The sequence below is a fragment of the Camarhynchus parvulus genome, chromosome 5, assembly GCF_901933205.1.
Source record: "Camarhynchus parvulus chromosome 5, STF_HiC, whole genome shotgun sequence".
Lineage (NCBI taxonomy): Eukaryota > Metazoa > Chordata > Aves > Passeriformes > Thraupidae > Camarhynchus > Camarhynchus parvulus.
In genome coordinates, this window is record NC_044575.1 from 13666308 (window position 1) to 13685604 (window position 19297).

The 19297-nt window shown below is 38.6% G+C and overlaps 1 protein-coding gene across 2 annotated transcripts; it reads right to left on the minus strand.

Annotated features, from left to right (window-relative positions):
• Nucleotides 1-338: 338 nt before the first annotated feature.
• On the minus strand, nucleotides 339-19251 carry TSG101 (tumor susceptibility 101). Of its 2 annotated transcripts, none has more exons than XM_030948685.1 (10): nucleotides 19116-19251; nucleotides 15688-15772; nucleotides 13208-13273; nucleotides 12451-12614; nucleotides 10980-11106; nucleotides 8742-8808; nucleotides 7029-7120; nucleotides 2436-2638; nucleotides 1260-1499; nucleotides 339-672 (listed from the first exon to the last, which is right to left on the minus strand). In XM_030948685.1, exons 1-10 carry the CDS (start codon nucleotides 19155-19157, stop codon nucleotides 583-585), a joined length of 1176 nt encoding a protein of 391 aa, XP_030804545.1. In that variant the 5' UTR covers nucleotides 19158-19251; the 3' UTR covers nucleotides 339-582. The 2 variants fall into 2 exon arrangements, with proteins under 2 accessions (XP_030804545.1, XP_030804543.1); XM_030948683.1 differs by having other exon boundaries at nucleotides 7029-7123.
• Nucleotides 19252-19297: the final 46 nt, after the last annotated feature.

Below are 19297 nucleotides of genomic sequence, written 5' to 3' on the forward strand. Positions count from 1 at the left end.
AGTCACACTAACTCAAACATCACCTGTGTAATCATGTTATGTGTTCAGCTGTGCTGGAGGCTTCAGGCAATTATATATTTATGGAAGTCTCATCCAGGTTTTTAAAATAAACTCCAACCTCTTCAGAGCCAGCAGGAACATGAAAAGTCTTAAGGCAAAGGCTCGGTCTTAAGCTACACTGGTTATGGTGCTGAGACGAAGAACCTTTTGAGTTTTCAGTTTTCACTGGTCATAACAAATGTGATTTTCTCCAGTTTGGCACATCTTCCAAATCTCACAAGTGAAAGCATGGTTAAGCTGACACTGCATATTTGAAAAGAAAGCACGTCATACACAGCTCTGTAGAGGAAGAAAATATGCAACAAGTTTTATTCAGTGTTAAGTCCACCAGCACAAAGATTACAGGAGATAGAAAGTGCATTAATAAAAGCTAGTCTTTACCAAAAAGAAAATATATTATTGATTCAAAATATCTTACACTTGGATGATGTAATAACTTACTCTGGGCACCTACTGATTAAGAGAAAGATCAAGAGAATGGCTGCTTCACAAGAAACCCAACTTCCCAGCTAGCTGGGGAATTCAGTAGAGATCACTGAGTCCAGCAGTCTTCCTTGCTTTCTGCATCAGTGCCCTCAGCTGGAACTGCTTGCGAGACAGGAGACGTACATGCTGCAGACAGAAAAACAACAGCTGGCTATGGTAAAGTTCTGACCAAAAAATACTGCCATACAAATGTACTCTGTGACCCAAATGGGATGTCAGCTTTTTGGAAACACTAAATTCATTATTCTACTAAATAGCATTTTCTTGGCTTAAAATGACTGGCAGATGGCTACCAAGTGCAATTGCTATAGTCTATTTGTTATGATTTTTAATTATTAACTAATTCAATAATTATAACAATAATTATTAACTCCACGCATATTCTTATCAAAGTAATAATACACACTCCATAAGGTACAATCAGACTAATGCACTTCCCATAGGGCAGAGAATGGTTCTTCTAACAGCAGATAAACAGAATTAGCAAGGTCTACACAAGAAGGAAACAACATGACTTTGTACCTATAATGCTTTCAAAATTGGTTTTTAAATTCTGAAATCACCTTCTAAAACTTATGCTTGAATGTATAAATATTCCTGTTCCTACAGGATGCTCTTCTGGGAAGAGATCATGCACATTAGTACGCCAAACCAAAGACTCCAAAGTAAACACATTTAAAATGCACATCTTAAAAATCTCCCAAGAAACATACCTTTAAAAAGACATCTAAATCTATCACTCCACGTCTCAGTGCTTCCCCAAGGTAGAAAATGGTGTCTTCAATTGCATTTTCCTCTGCATATAAGTTCAGGATCTGCTTGTAAAGTGGTGCTGTAGGAATTATAACTTCATCTATGTCATTATTTTCTGACTGACTTTCCATTTTCTCTAAGGCAGAACTGAGCTCCTCATCCTTCTTTTTGAGAAGTTCAATGTTCTTGTCAACTTCAGCCTAAAAACAATTGAGATGTTTATTTCTCTTCTTGTGATACAATTGTCTAGATGAAAGATTTTTAGACATACCAGTTCATTCTGTACTTCTTTGCTTATCTTTACTATGATTTTTACAGAAGAAAGAGTTATCAGTCTGTAGATTTCAGATTCTTTTAAAGAAGTAACATCTGCTTTAGATAATGTCAATCCATTACCCATTTACAACTATAGAGAAGGCATGCCAACACTCCAAGTATTTCAGTTGCCACATTAGGAAAATAACCATTTAAACCAGGTAAAGATAGTAACAGCAAAGCCAAAGTAATTATTTTCTTTAGAATGCAGTATTCCCCAGTTCTCTAGTCCAACTCATAACTTCTAATAATTTTTTAAACCACATCTGAACACTGAGCTGGTTTCAGAAACTGTTCATCAATCCCAAAATCTTTCTCCTGAGCAGCAGTGCAAGGAGCAGATGGACTAAGCAGAAGATGCCTTAATGAAAAAATGCAGGAATTTCTGAGCATACTGTGAGTAGGAGAGACTACTCGGAAAGGAGAAGTTATACAAGGAGGCTGTGACCAAAATCAGTGCTCTCTACACTAAGACACTGAAATGTTCTCCAGTACTGCTGTTACACATTATTATCAAGAAACTGAGATGTGAATATGAAATAATCTCGCACCACTAACATCTTGCACAGGAAGAATGGGGGAAAATAACACTGTTCCTCTACTACTGAGCAATGACATTTGTAAGACACATGCAGGACACTACATATCGTGGTCACTGCTATTTCTGACTCAGTTCAGTCTGAGTACAAGCCCCCAGCTGCAGAAGAGAGAAAGCACAATGTGCCGGAAGCTTTTTTTTTCCTATAATGATTAATTAGTTCCAAGCTTCTGTTCACTACTAGGAATACTCAGGTGGGGAGCAGAGGCTCCTCTCAGCTTACCACTTCCTGATCCAGGCGAGTCACCATCTCTTCCAGTTTCTGGTGCCCCTTCTTGAGGTCCTCCTCTGTGCGTTTCAGGGCGTTGAGCTCGGCCTGAGCACGATCCATCTCCTCCTTCATGCGCCACCTGAGCTTGTCGCTGACGGCCGAGATGAGGGAGGCACGGATGGTGTCCTCGCTGATGGTGCCATCTCTGCTGGGTCCTGCATGAGGACATTGCACAAGCTCGACAACCATGCTGGGCTGCACTATAAAGCCAGCTGCAATAGCAAGTGGCCAGGCTGCTCTATGTACTTCTCACTTCACTTTTTAGTGTCAGTGAGACATTAAAATAAGCTGCTCTCCCTAATAATTTCCAGAAGCAGCAAAGAGATCACAGTGAGATAATACACACTAGGATAGACACAAGTAAATTTCAGAATATGCATCCATTCATTCACTCCACTGTTCCCACATCCACACTCTTTTTTTAGTTTTAAAAATGAGGTGGCCATTTCCTCTGAAGTCCATAAATGTTACTAGTACAAGACCTTTTAACGAAGAACAAGAGTTAAGGGCACGATGTATCCAACCACAATTAATGTCACAGCTGGCTCAAGACAATGAATTTACCTACTACAGGTATTAGTTTGGGGTTTGTTGTTTTTTTAATTTTTTTAATTGCCTAGTCTGGTAAGGAAAGTTTTAAACTAGGAAAGACAAAGGGAGAGTTATAGACACCACCCATGCAGCTCAAGTGGCAATACTCCCAGGAAGGGCATGCAGCCCAGGTTCTCATGGGGAGCCACCCTGACACCTGCTGGAGGGACAACACAGGCAGGAACACACAATCCACGAGATTCCTGGAAAGCACTGACAATAACTTCTGATACAGATGCAGCCAATGAGGAAAGATGTGCTGCTGCACCTTGTAGAACGAACAAGGCACTTCTGGTTGGAGATGTGAGGGTTGGGGCAGCCTTGGCTGCAGTGACCATGAGACCATGGAGTTCTGCATCCCACAAGTAGAAAGCAGGGCAAGGAATAAGATTGCAACCCTGGACTTCATAAGAGCTAACTTTGGCCTCTTCGCAGACCTTCCTGGAAGAACTCCATGGGAATTTACCATAGAGGGAAGAGGGGTCCAAGAGAGCAGGTGAATATTCAAGATCATTTCCTCCAGGCTCAAGAACATTATATCCCTATGGGCAAGTGAGCAGAAGGGGCAGGACACCTGAACAAGCTTTTGAAAATCAGCCTTTCAAGGATAATTTCAAGAGTTTGCCACTAACACACTTTTAAATAGAAAGGCAAGTACTTTGTGTCTGTCACAAGAAATGCAATATGTCTCCAGACCAGGAAACTCAGAGTGCTCTAGCAAATGTGAAGTGGCTGCTGGTGGTATTTATCACAAACCACTTCAATGATTCTGTGGGAAGAACTGGAGGGTCACAGTTTCCCCAGGCTTGTGCCTCACACCTGCTAGATCAATGAAATTTCAACTGCATTGTAACAACACAGCAAGAATTACAGCAGTTTTTGTGCCTAAACTTCACAACTGCTATGAATGAAACACAGAGAGATTCGAAGTACTATAACTGCAAAGAAAATAAGCAAGAAGAATTTTTACCAGAGTATCTTTTTATCCAGAGACACAGCTATCAAAACCCTGAAGCTGTTACGGCATTATGCACATCACATTTTCCAGTGCTCTACATTTCAAAAAACAACAAAATGAAAAAATACTCATCACTGCTCATGTGATTCTTGTATAATTGAATACTTTTTTTAAAACTTCTGCTATCAAAATAATAATGCATAAAACTGTATCTCTTCCCTATGTTTTTCACACTGTTCCTGTCCACAAAACCTACACCAAGCCACATAGGTAGGAAAGTAAAGCTATGCAAATGAATAACGGGAACTACAGGAAAAAGCACATCATGCTTACTAATCCACCAAAGCCTTCTAAAATACAGAAAACATAAATTTTGATCATTACTAATGTGAGCACTTTGCAGGCATATAAGTTGCATCAGAATATATGTACTTTTTTTTTTTAAGCAAATTACCACTGAAAAATAGATTGCATTATTAACAACTGGTGCAAAGACAGCCTTAAGAAAATATAAATGTCCCATCACTTCATCTGATTTACAGTTGTGGCCGAGAAAATTCACTCTGTTGCTAGTCAACAAGACAATTTGCAAAATTTGGTTACCTTTTAGAGCCAGCAACAGAAGTTGTCAAAGAGCACCCTATACACTAACCCAGGAATCCATCATTGCTGCTTCTTATGAAAAGGAGAAATGAACAAGAGCACTTTCTACACTGAGAAGTAAAACTTAAACTATCTAGGACAGAGTTTATTCACTGTATAGGACTTCCTGATTAAGGTAAGGCCTGATTTCCCTTCAAAAAACAGCATTAGCATGATTCTAGTTACTGTTTATTTTACATAATGAATTATACTCTAACACAAAGTCAGAATCAGCCAGACCCAGTATCAGTAAAACTTAAGCTTACTTTCTTTTCCCCTGACATCCCTCACTCTGGGTGTTTTTATGCAAGGCTCACTTTAACAGTAAAGTAGGACAGAGGAAAAAAAATATAAAACCACAATACACCTAACACAATGAAAGTTCCCACAGAAATGCCACCAGGTATAGTAGAGGTCTTTGAACATAAAAAGCATCATTTTAATACAGCTCAATCAATGTATCTTCTTACAGAGCATGAACCCATAGCATCTTCTGTCACTTCCATAATTAGCCCAGCTTGGAGAAGATTTTATGGCACATGGTCTTTAAATCAACAGAACTCTGAAACCTTTAACCTTTACTAGGCAGAGTCTGGTTTCAGAAGTGACCTTACAGAATCATCAAAGCAGGAACTGCATCAGAAAAGTAATTAATGGCAGATGACTGAACAGAAAGAAAAAGCCTAAAGGACTATTTGAAAAAACAGTGATGGTGAAAAACTTGAGCTACTTTGCATGAACATTTTCATTCAATTCAAACTAGGTTTGAACTAGGTTCACTATAGAAAACACCACCACCCACACAAAACTCTGAAGTTGTAACAACTGATATGCTCCTAAATAAACTATCACAGTAAACCACAGCCAAATAAACAAACTGTACAGGAAAGAAACATTTTCAGTTCAAAAGAAAAAAACAATACTGGACTGGAAGTATCAGGATCAGTATAAGCATCCTTGCCACATACTGCACTTCTATTAATCTCCAGTGGGGTTGAAAAGGAAAGGAAAAAATCAAATAGAATATATTTCTATTTTAAATTAACACTCTGCTACATAAAGGCAAAACTGGATTTGTTTGAGAAAGACACTGCAGAAAGCCAAGTTTGCCTGGAAAGGTTATCAGCTCCCTACACATAGCCAGCAGAGACCATGAATTCTCCAGGACACAAGAGCAGTCCCACAACACCAAGCACTGTCTGAGGGACTTGAGTGGGACAGCAGCTTCCTTGCACTGTGCATGGCAGACTCACATCACCTCAGAGTAAAGGGGACCACTGAAGCAGCCAAGAACTTTCAGAAGATACTTTCTTAATTGAAAAGGCTGAAAGAACTTGGACACAAAGGACAGGATCAGGCACAAGAAAAATACAACATTCAACTTACTGCTGCTTTCAAATTCAGTAGTAACAGAACTCCTCAGATATTTTAGTAAGAGTAAAGTAGAAGCATCTCTCTTCCCTTGCCTTGTCCCCATGTATGTGAAGAAAAATCACAAAATACACACAGTTCTGGAAAGAAAAGACATTCTATGACTCTAACCCAGTCCATTCCATAAATAACTGAGTTCACACATCAGATGAAGAACCTACGGATGCATGTCTAAATTATGGGGCTCAAGAGTCTACAGTGGATTGCTAATGAACAAGGTCACAACAGAATCTACACCCTCACCATGTAACTGTGCCAAAGGGAATATCAGCCAGCTGGAAAGTTCCTGCACCAGCTTCCTACTGAACTGGGTGACATCTATCACTGGTTCCCAGTCTTCTACACATATACTGACAGTGAGGGGCAGGGTGAAAAGCAAGGGCCACAGAGCAGCAGACTGGGAAAAGACACAGGTCAGCAGCCTAAATGCTGATGCCGAAGGGAACAAAGGAGCAAGTGACGAGTAGAGATCAGTAAGAAGCAATAGGGAAGAGGCTGGAGAAGAAACTCACTAAAAATACAGCTCGTTCCAAACTGATACTTTAGAAAGTTACTATTTTGGGAGGAAAGAAAGTATAAATAGAGTCCATTAGCTGCTTAAATGATGATAAAGGTATTTTTCTAAACCATGAACAGAGCAAGGGAGACAATCAAAAGTCACCTACAGTTAAAGGGAAAGGAAAATCCCATGTAGTTACATGCAGTGCTCTTCAAAATATTCACAAGGCACACACAATGTATTGCATAAACCCAGGAATTTATCAAATTCCTGACTGAAGGTGAATAAAACACATTTTAATTAAAGATCAGTGCTTTGGAACTTCAGAGTAAGAATAACAGGGGTTTTTTTCCCATTTTCTTTCTTTACATATCAGTTATAGAGAGAAGCTTTACTTCAGAGAAACCCTTTCCAAGGTACTCACCAACAGTGGTGACAGGAGGCTGAGAAGGGTAGTACTGCACACTAGTGGTTGCTGGGAAGGGAACACCACCTGGGTAAGGATAGTTTGGGAAGCTGCTTTGACAAAGAAAGACATGCTAATGTTATGCAACTGTTAGTAAAATATCATCCACCTAGATTATCTTTATTGCCACCATGTTAAACAGTAATTTGCATAATAAAATGTTAAAATTGCAGGCCTTTTTCCTGTTCACACTAACATCTTTCACAACTGGTATTTCTGGTATTTTATCTGAAACCCTATCTAGTTATTGCCTGGTCAACATTTGGATAACAAATCCTACTGAATCTCTTCATTTTGCTACATGAAATCCCACAAGTAACCAAAAGAAATTATTCTAGACACAAACTCCCACACAACAATTTCAAATTAATAATTTTTAATACAAGAACAGTCAAGAAAATGACTGATGAACTGCTTTATGTAAACCTAAAAATGCTGTGCAAAATACGGTTGCAAGGTGAAACCTACTCCCCCTGAAATTCTCAGTCCTGCTCTGATGCATAAAGAAAGCAAAAGTATTCATTTGCTCACTGAAACAATTATGAGACGACATGTGACAGTCTACAACACCTTTCTTAAATACATTTGCTGTCACCTAAAACAAGGACAAATTAGTCAGTCAAATTAGACTGACAAACACCTGCATGCAGCAGAGTATTATTATTATTACTATAATAATAATACCATCATTATAGTAATAATTAAACAAAGTGGTCCAAAAACCCCTGCAAAATATAAAATAAGCATGTTCCGTCTCTCTTCAGGCAACTGCAAATTTAATAGTTCTTAAAACCTTCCTATTAATAAATTATATATTTTAAAACAGTTCTTCTATTACTTTTGTGCAAACCTTAAGAGTGCTTTAAACAAACATATTTAGGAGGAAAAACCATGCTGTAAGAACTTAAAAAATCCTAACTTTTCTCCTCTTAAAACATAAGACCCCCCACCTCCCAATCCTCAGAGGTTTTTACATTTTAAATGTCTTTTTAAAATAAAAATGCTCCATATTACACCAAAATCTCATATGCTCCTACCACAAAATCAGGACGCAAGGATATTAATAATAAAAACAATTAATTATGATATAAAAAATATAAGTACACACTAGGAGGCAGCAGTCAACATCTCACTATTTACTAACACAGATCTGCAAGTCTTCTGGAAATGCTTTATTCCTAACTATTATATAGAAAGAAATCCTGGTTAATATTAATAAAAAGCTTTTGAAGTAACTTTATGTTCTTCATATTCCCTTAGATTACTCTAAGTCCATGTTTATGCTGGAGTCAAGGTTTGTATTAACTCAGCAAAATTTTGTTCAATTTTTGAGATGCTAATAAAATCCTGACTTTTGGGGTACATTTCTTTCTACATCATGTAAAATACAAATATATAAAAATATATGAGTGAAGAAAGATAACAGTTGAGAGTTAGGTAATTTCAAAATCTATTTATCACACCCATATATTTTTTATTTGAAGCAACTAAGAAAGCTACACCTTCCTCCAGTTTTGGCTACTGACAAGAATTCGGCCCTCCCTTTTAACAAACTCTTATACCATGAATAATTATACAACAAATACACCATAAGAAAATACAATTATGATTAGACACTATTCAGTGAAATTCTCCATCAGGAAAACGACGATAGTTTAAAGGGGCTCTTACCTTGGGTTTGGAGTGCTTGATGGTGGATAGGGAGAAATTCCACCTGGAATTCCTGGCACATAGGAAGCTAAATAAAACAAGAATTTTGTGCATTTTTACATTTCAGAAATTAAAATCCTCAATGTAAAGAAGTGCTTCCTCATATATAAAAATAATCCTATTGTTGTATGGATTTTTTTTCTTAATCATTACTTTAAACTAACTACTGCATGGATAAAAGTAGGTATTAATTTAAAAGTGCACAACAAATAGGTGTACTAAGAAAAAAAAAAGAATCTGCAGCTAGGGTACTCCGAAAAAAACCCCAAAACATGGTATTAAAGATGACCCACCTGAAGAGCTTTTTTTATGTAATATCTGAAAAAATAATTTAACCTTTCTAGCCAATGATGTCTTCCCACTAAATAACAAGTGCATAATTTAAGTACCTTCAGAGTAGCTGATTAGCTGTTTCATGATCCAACTATGTCCTTAAGTGAGGACATATTTTGCTATTTAGAAGTTGTATTTAAAAATTTGTTATCAGCATATATAAATGTCTAAATAGTCTTAGCAAGTTTAAGATTTTTCTTGAGAAGCTGACAAAATTATGTTTTGGACATACTTATCCCACATTTCTAGCAATTTTAGCAATACTTCATCAAATAACCTTTTATTTTTTGAGAGCTATTAAGAGTGGAGCTATTTCCACTCTTCAATGTTTTCAAATGATTAAATTTTTTGTCAAAGAACTTTATTTCTTCTTAAACAAGGTATCTATAGCATGAAGAAACCCAAACCCTAAAGGTCTGTAAAATAAGGAAAGTCTGACTACACTAGTAAAACTAAGTAGCAATTAATACTTTCAAAACACTGAAGCATTTTCACTAGAATTACTTCAGCTATGAATTAATTCATAGTACTTCAGCTCAATTCAATTGAAACTAGAATTCGAAGCACTTCAGCTTTGAGTGACTACAACAGCAATCAAATGTGGCTCATTGCAGGTTTGTCCTTAGGGCACAAGTCACAGTCCCTGCTAAAACTGCACTTATACTGACCCCCACTGTTCTGGAAAATCAGGACAACCCAACCCTCTGGTGCTCTCACAAGCAGGGTAGCCACAGACAAGCTGAAAAGTCCCAAACACCTGCCTTTAGTCAATTATTCCTAATGGCCCCATTTATGCTTGCTACCCATTTTCTCACAGGTCCAGAGCCTAAAACCTTGCTAAAAATGGGTTCTGCCAGAAATGGCAATGAATAGCACTTCAGCTTTTCAAATGTAACACTGTGATCAAGTAAAAGCCATATTTCAATAGAAAATGGACACAGCCTTAAAAATATGGCAAAAATACATAACCCCAAATACAGTTACTGTACCATTAAATTCATGTAGAACTGTTATAACCTTATTAAATAAACAATCTCCAGCTAAACTGCTCCCCCTTCCCTACTGTCCCAGTCTTTGACTTCTGGTCTATGCTAATATTTTTTTGGCTTTTTCCCATCTAATACAGAGTCTCCTCCTGGAAGAGGACTTTCTGTTTCCCACTTCTTCTTTTTCCCCCACTTACCTATCCCCAGTCTTTAAAATAAGATGCCTCCAGAGGTTTAAATAAATAAATGATTTTAAAAGGCTTGAGGATTTTTGCAAGAAAATAAGAATGGGCACCAAGTCAGAACATCAACTTAACAGAGAACAAAGAACAAAAAAATCACAAGGAAGTTTTTTTTTAATATTCAGCCAGCAATTTGAAAAAAAAAAAAGAAAAACAAACCACACAAACAGGACCATGGGCATACACAAGCTGTAGGCATGCTTGTGCTTATGAAATCAATGGTTGCAGGATACTTAAAAGATGGGCTTGTATTATTAGAATGAAAATAACTGAGATACAAAGCTATTTGAATAATCACTTTGTAAGTCTGTCTTGGAATGCTGACAGGACACTGGTTGTTTTGAGGGCGTTCTGGTTTTGTCTGGGTTTTGCTGTGTGTTATAATATAAATTTGATTTTTCCCCTCTAAAACTCAAAGGCTCACATGAACTCTTAGACTCACAGAACTTTTTTAGTTGGAAAAGACCTTTAAGATCAATGAGTCCAACAAGGTAAAGTGAAGTAAATTCACAGCCCAGGTGAATTCATTAGTCAGCTCATATAAAAAGTAAAATGCATTATTTGTGGGCAAACTGTGGAGGGCAATAATCCTTATGTAATATTATTATTTGCAGAAATCAGCAGCGATGAGCACTTACTGGTTGGTGGGCCTGTTGCCTGGTAAGGGGGGTAGCTGGAGGAAGCAGTAGGACGAGAAAACACTGGAGGTTCCTCTCCAAACACAACAATCATGACCTGGATCAGCTCCAACAAGTCTGACTGGGGCTGGGAGGGAAAGCAAATCACAAGTTGTTCATTTTGCTAACAGGGAGTTTAACTGACTGTAGCAACAACAGGATACCAGTCCATCAGCTCTCAAAGGCATTCCTTTTATTTGTGGGTTTAAATGTTCTTAAAATGTGTATCTCTCACGTGTATACATATGTGCATAATTAACTTCCTTTCTGGATTCTATTACACATACCAAACCCAGTCAGCTTGTACTCAAAACCATACAACAAAACACACCCAGAATAAACTGGGTAATACATGGCTCCATATCAACTGCAGGACAATAAATGACTGGGTATAAATGTCCACTGATGAATTATAATAATATTTTTAAAAATTAAATCCACCCCCCAACATGAAATGTATACAGATCCCCAAGTTTTTTAGACATTTCAATGTCATACATCACAGCTTTTGCTCTGATTCAGAATGTCTCAACAGAAAAAATATCCTAACCCACTAAGGAGTGGCACAAACCTCCTTGAAATACAGTTATAAACAGAGAGGCTTGGTTTAACTACTTAATATAGGCATGATTTCATTTTGCCAAAATAAGAACAAGCATCATGAATGCAGCACCAGATTAAATACCCCAATTCAGAGTTTACTTAGCTCTATAATCCACCTACTTATTTTTACCAACCTCTCAAACTGAAAGAATTCTGTATCAGCTGTACCTTAGATGATCCCCTTGCTCTGTGCAACACCTGACCTGGGCAGTCTTTTTCCACTATTACTATGCAAGCACTGAACTACCACACACCCAGCCTTAGTAAATGCATTCTTGTTAATCACCTTCTACAGAACCATGCATCTTGTATCATTTTTCTAATCTTCTCAACACAGTTCAGCTTCTTTACAAGTCCATGTTTTGGCCAAAACTTCTATGAGGCCTGCACTGCTCAATGCCTCCATTACTGGTAAAGCAAATATATCCATATACATGAGGCCCCAGGAATGTCTGCATAAAGAACTCAAGAGCTTGTAAAAGTCCATTTTAGTCACAGAGATGTTTTAAGTAAATTTATAATTTCCCTCCTGTAAATATTCTTATCTCACAAATCTTCACATCACTCTCTTGCCAGGGGAGAGGACACCTTGTGCTGCACTGTTTAGTCAGACAAGCAGTAACAGAAAATACAATTAATTTCATTAAATAACCAGAACACAGAATGCAACATCCTAAACTTTAAGACATTTTAAAAAACACACAGTTGATTTTATTTTAAAAATGGTTTAAGATCTCTAATAAAGACTATGGTTTTCATTAAAAATGATACAACTTTCTTGAGGAATGCAGAATGAGCAGTTTGAGAACTTCAAGTTCCCTATACTTACATATTTCCACTCATGCAGGTAGGGAAGGTATATCTTTCCATTTGCATCAACATGCTTCCCAGTTTTTATTGTCATAGAGCTAGTAGGCTTAACAAAACAAATTGGGGGGTTGAAAGGGTAGGTGTCCAGCAACCACAAGCAAATTGGGATATTATATGTGTTACCTAGAAAAGATATTTTGAGAGATTTTAGAAGTTGTCCCAATTTTTCAACTGTCCTTCTGTATTCAGATTCATAAAAAACTCCTACACCCAGCAAACTCAACTTATAACAAAGTTAGAAGCCAGAGCCAAAATTTCCTAATAACATTCAATGAATAGGTAACACTATGGCCACAAACTCAACATCTTTCAGAATAATTTAACTTTGATTTACAATTATCACTCACCACTAATGCACAATCTCATTTGTTCTATAATGCAACATTATAAGACTCTAATTTGAATTATCATTAGCTGCAGCAATAAATGGTTTGCAACCCTCAATTCAACTGACAAGCCTGAAAAAAGGTGCAATGCTGAAAGAAAAAAAGATTCTACGAAGCTGTAAATGACTGAAGAAGCAATGCTCAGCATTCAAATGTTATCCTGCAGCAAAAATGGAGAACAATTTCTTTAAAATATTTTACTTTGGACAAGTAAAGGATTTCAAGAAAAGAGTGATCCCCAAAGTAGTGAAGCTGAATCAGGACAAATCCAAGTTTTTCATGCAATTTGGGAAAATAATGGGGATGATGATAATTATAATACATGCATACCTCTGTAAGGCACAGGAATGGTTCCACTGAGGCTCATCAACTCCCTGGATGAACCATCATTAAAAACTGAAAGAAAACAAAAAATATTTTTAAAACAAACATACTGGTTACGTTAATCTCAGTTCAGGTTATTCCCCATCTATTTATTGGCGTAAGTTTTCACAGGTTACACACATATAAACTCAGCCTGAAAGGTTCAACTCTTGCACATTTATGGATAAGCAGATGACTGTCCACAGTCAGGCAACTCCTTATGAATAACACCCTTCTGAGAAATGAACGATTAACCATTGTCAAACTACCTTCTCTACAAATAAAACTGTTTCCTCATTCAGTGATCAAACAAAATGATGGAACCTTGCAAACTGCAAGTAATGCAAATTGCTGCAAAGATAATCTGAACTCAAACTTGATTTAAAAAAACAACTGTCATCTGAGGTTTATAAAAGAATTCCCTATGCCTTCTTCAAAAAGAAAAAATAGGTAAGCAAGAATACTGAAAATTCCTGGGCCACAGGCATTTATTACAAAATCAGTAAAGGTAATTTAACCAAACAGTAACACACTGAAGAGGAAGAAAAAGTGCTTGACTCTGACAAATATTAGTCACAAACTGCACAAGAACTCTGACCTAAATTTACTGAGTTGCTCTATTTAGTTTCCTCATACTTTTAATCCAATACATTACTCTTGGCTGAATGAATCAGCTTCTGTGGAGGAAGCTTTTATCTTCTTAATTCCTACTGAAAGTTTCTAGCCATAATTCAAATGTAGGTTACTGTGGTGCTGATGTTCTGCAAAGGCAGGTAGAACATGTTGGGATGCCAGTGGGGGTATGTATTTAATTATTAATATGAACTTGAAAACTGTCTCATCAACAATGTAATTGTCGGATTATGCTTTTCTCTGACTTAGAGATGGGGCAACTGAGAGGCATTTTAAAATATTTTATTTCATTTTTAGTCTCATGAGAAGGGTGAGACAATACAGATTGTCTCTGTAATCTACAGATTGTAACAGATGTTATAATTTACACCATCATAATTAGAAGCTATTTCCTAATTACAATACACTATAAGCGTTTCTTGGCCTATCAGCTTTTGCTACACCATGCTGTAAATGTCTTAAAGCAAATCATCTACAATTATCCCTCCTGGGTCTTACTATAATGTATTTGTCATAGTTCTATTTCTCCAAAGTATCTAGTCTTATTTGCAAGGCCATTCTTTGAAATTTGTTTCTAGTTCCATGCCTTTCTAAGTCAGCAGTTTTTATCTCAAAGTTTGCATACAGATGCATCCTATGTGAGCCTTCTGTCAGGCTTTGAGAATTCTCTACAAATCTATTTCCCACATTTCCCCCTCTCTCTTGAGATGGCCCTCTCTCTTTTTTGATGGCTTTGTTCATTGTTTGTCATGTACAGTGAAGTACACAAGAATTCTCTACAAATCCCTTTCCCACATGTAATCACTTTCTTGCAGCTGATGTCACTGCTACAAATAATATTGATTATCTGTAAGTGATTCTGTGCTTAGCCTCTTCCAGCAGCTTAAAAAGCATTAGGGAACACAAATGGCTACAGCTCAAGGATATCTGGAACTGTGATCACCATCTTATGCAAACTTGTGCAGCTATTCCAGCCACAGTCCTTTCACTCCTGTTCTGTTTCTCCAGTCACTGCATGAATTTTTATTTCTGTAACAGCTGCTGGCTTGCAGTTACTCAAGTTAAAACTAATTCATCTTTTACCTGTCCACGTCCCTTCTTAATATTTTTCAATCCAGACACACAACTTAAAAAGCAGAAGACGTTAAAATTTTTTGATGATGTATTAGTAATATAAATTAGATCACACAGGAATCCCACAGGTAACAGTTAAAAAAAAGGTGAAGAAGGCTGACCTCAGCACCTACACTGGCTCACTGTATGCTGTGAAACCCTAGATACCATCTTCCTTTAACACATTTAAACTTAAATTAACCTAGATACTTTGAAACAGCTATCAAACAGTGATTATCATCGATAATTTGCATTACAAAACTCTCATGCCAATTTTCTGTATACTTGGCTCTGTTTTCTTCATACTCTTAAGGACTACCACAATGATTTTAAATGAAGCATTTCTTCATTGATTTACAGTTCTTCCTACACAGAATTTTAAAAACGTCTATATGGCAGCAAAGCTGAATTTGTAAGATACCAGCAATCTCAGGACACTAACTGATGACATCAACGAGTGATTAACTAAACGTTAAGCTGTGAAAAACGTGACACTTCTTAGCACATTAGATAGTTATTTTCTAAAGTAACTTTATTATATTACTGAGTCTGTGTTTCTAAAGAAGTTGATGTCAGAGACAAAAAAGAGAAACTCAAGTTGTTTTCTAGTGTTAATCTTCTTTTTTCCCCCTACAAAAACTACCAAAGACATCTAACACATTAACAATTCACCAAAAAAATTTTCTCATGCACAGACTAACCATATGAATCCATGACAGGTTTGAGGTCCTTGTACTGACTAATAACACTGGTTGTCTCCTGTATGGTTAGGTCTCTATACTTGTACTGGAAAACAAAAGAGAAAGAAATTACTTCAGAAGCTAAGTTTTTAGTATAATTTAATTCAATTTTTTATTTTGCCCAACAGACAGCATTTATGAGAGTTTACATCTATACATGGACATTCTTCTCCACTCTTAGTTAGGAATAATAATCTATTTGTCCATATTATCTAAATGACCACTGCCTATGTAACTCATTGAACTTTAACAAGATGTTAAGTCTTAACAAGGATGTAAGCATCAACTGATTTGGGAAAGAGCTATTGCATTTTCTTTCGTGTTCTACCACAACCAACTGTATGAATGAATCTTAAAAAAACAAAAAAAAAGTCATCTCCAAATGAATACAGAGATGTTTTGAACAGCTATGTAGGATATGAACCACACAGATCTATTTCATAGCACTTTTCAAAGCAACACCATATTTATCAATCACTGATTAGCATTTACATGTATTTTGTCAGCTAGAAAGCAGACATATCAAGGCACAATATTACCAGCAATAATACTGGTTTTACCCCTGTCCTTTTATCAGGAGCAGGGAGTAAGAGCACACATGCCCTGTAAACCACAGATACCCACTACAGAATTCACCAGTCTCAGAGCCATAACCCACAGACAGCAAAGAGGCTCCTGGGCAACAGAGTTGGTTCACCACACAGTGCAGCCCTTTAGCCTTGTTGTCATTTCTCCTGATAATTACTATTAAAAAGAAAATCCAGCAATGTGGTCCCTTGACATTTTTTCATTCTAATACAATTTTAAAAAATTGCAATCTTCAGATGCCTTAAGGAACACGGGCAGCAACCTTTCATTGAACCATGGTAGGAAGACAAAGGGCCCAGCACAATGAAATGTCTGACATCCAAAGCAAGCAAATGTTAACAACATCTGAACAAATTAATTCAGACATCATCCAAGAGCAAACTGTGGTGCCACAGCTAAAGGTCACCTTGGCCCTGACAAACACTCATGAGTTGTGAAGCTTAGACATTAACTCTTCTTCCTGTCCCCCCCAGAGACTGACAAGGATGCTCCTCTGGGGCATGACAACTTGGATTTACTGAGCAGAGATGAACCCACCATGCCACTTCCCACAATGCCACCTCAGCCCACAGGAAGCACCAGCACATCGGGTGATGCTGTGACTGCTCTCCCTCAAATGACCAAGGACAAAACAGCCACATGGTCTGTCTGCAAAGTGCTGGTCTGTGGTTCAGAAAGCAACCCCTCCAGCAGGGATTCCTGTGTGCACAGGGAAGCACCAGCACAGAGGTCAGTCAGCCCCTGGATGCTGTTTTGGTGGGAGGGCTGCAGCAAAGCATCTCAGTCTCCTTTGTAAAACTGGTGCAGGATTGGGAGTGTGCAGCTTGACAGGGCTTGACAGAGAGACAACTTTGTTAATATGTGAATACATTCCTCCCTCCCTCCCCAGCACCTGGCAGAAGCAGGAACAGGCATTGCCTGGACATGGAGGAATTTTCATGTACACCAGCCAGAGACTGGCAGCACATACCCACGCCACTGCAGGCGTCACCACAGGACAAATGACAGCTGGTCACCAGCTATTTTTAAAAGGCAGGGCCTTCTCATAGGAACAAACCTTATGGTCCAGGATAGAGCCTCAACAAGACTGGCATAATTACTATTAAAAAGAGAGCAGGATTCTGCTAACAGAAGCTCAAAAAAAGCACAAGGATCATAGAATGGTTTGGGTTGGAAGCAATCTTGAAGATGATCTTGTTCTCAGCCCAAGGCAGGGAACCTCCCACTATCCCAGGCTGCTCAGAGCCCCTTCCAGCCTGGCCTAGGACACTGCCAGGGATGGGGCATCCACAGCTTCTCCAGCAGCCTGTGCCAGTGCCTCACCATCCTCACAGGAAAGAAGTGAGCAGAGTCAGGCTCTACTTCCACTTTTGGCACAAGAATGTCAAGGTAGTAGAGTCAAGAACTGACAAAACAATGCCTGCCTGCTCAGCAGGCACTCTGTGAATCTGGTACACCATGGGGCTGATGAACCACAAATTTGGTTATTGGGAGTGCTTTCAAAAATCAGGCACAACACCTGAACATTAAGCAAGCAATTTCATACCCCTATTAAAACAAAGAAAGATAATATTCTTACAAACTGTTTTTACACTGAATGATGATTACTTAGTAGAGAGACATTTGTGTGATTCCAGCTAATGCCACAAGCAAAATTAAATGTTGATTTCAGCTGTTAATTTCTGTACTTAGATTGATTTCCAATAAATGTCAAAATCTCTTTGGAAAATATAAGATCCTAGTGACTTCTACAAAGGTAACTGATTAATTTGAATTCTTAAATTTCTAGACTCCTTTTTCCTCCTCCATTCTCAGATTGCAAATGCATTCCCCTCATTTTACATACCAGGAAACAGATCACAGAAAGACGAAGCTTTTCAAGATCTGACAACAGGTAAATATCTGAAGTTAAATTAAGTGCTTAGATTCCCCCAAACTAGGATCAAGCTTTTGTTATCTCATACTCTGAACTGTCCAATATGTGAAATATCACTAAACTTCCCTCTCTAGAACAGAAAGTGCAACTATTAAAAAAAATAAATATAATTAAATAATATCTTCATTTTTCATCACCTACAGAAAGTCAGACAGGAGCATAAATTTAACAAGTGTGGGGGAACAAGGACAATGGACTACCTCAAATTCTATTTCTTCTATGGCATCGCAGTAATTAATTTAGCAAAGACAGGTGCATACAAATACACACATCATCTCATTTGCAGACACTGACTAGGTATGCAACCCTCATTTTCAAGCTGATAAAAAAGAATCTGCTTATGACTCCATCCAGGTGGATGTGCCTTTGGTTTTGATCAGATTCTCAACTACTGCACTTCATTCCAAAACGCTACACGTATTATTAAATAATGCCACAAAAAATTCCAAAATCCCCCCAACAAAGCCGTAACTCCCGCTAAGTGCCATCCTTAGGGGTTTTCATTCCCAGCTGCTGCACAAAGGCCAGTTTCCAGTGAGGAGTGGCACGCGTGGCTCGGCATGATTCAGTGGTTAATGATCTGCCTTCCATGAGATTTTCCCGTTTCCTTACACAGGGGCGATAACCAAACGCACCCCACCCCGGTCAGTGATGGAGAGCTCGCCTTGCCCCTCCTGTGACCGGGGAGCTCAAGGGCCGTGTGTGCCCGGCACTGTCCCAGCCTAGCCCCGCAGCTGGGCACGACCATTTTAGGCTCTCTGCGCCTTTCCTCCCTTCCCGACCCAACTCCCCGGAGCCTGCCGCCGCTGGGCCCCGCTGCCGCCCGGCCGCCCGCGGGCCGAGCCCGGCCGGGCCGCGCCCGTACCTTGGTGAGCATCTTCTTGAGCTGGCTCTCGGACACGGCCATGGCGGCCGCCCCTCGCTGCCGGTGTCGGTGCCCGCTGCTCCCGGCGCCGCCGGCCCGGCCCTACATAAACACAGGAAGCGGCCGCGCGCCCGCTTCCGGCGGCGGCGCCGCTGCCGCGCGTCACGGGGCGGGCACCGAGC

Coding starts and splice junctions, on each gene's coding strand:
- TSG101 (XM_030948683.1), bottom strand. CDS start 19,157: ATGGCCGTGTCCGAGAGCCAGCTCAAGAAGATGCTCACCAAG. Junction 8,809..10,979: donor GGCAACAGGCCCACCAACCA/GTAAGTGCTCAT, acceptor TGTTTTATTTAG/CTTCCTATGTGCCAGGAATT. Junction 1,500..2,435: donor CTCGCCTGGATCAGGAAGTG/GTAAGCTGAGAG, acceptor AATTGTTTTTAG/GCTGAAGTTGACAAGAACAT.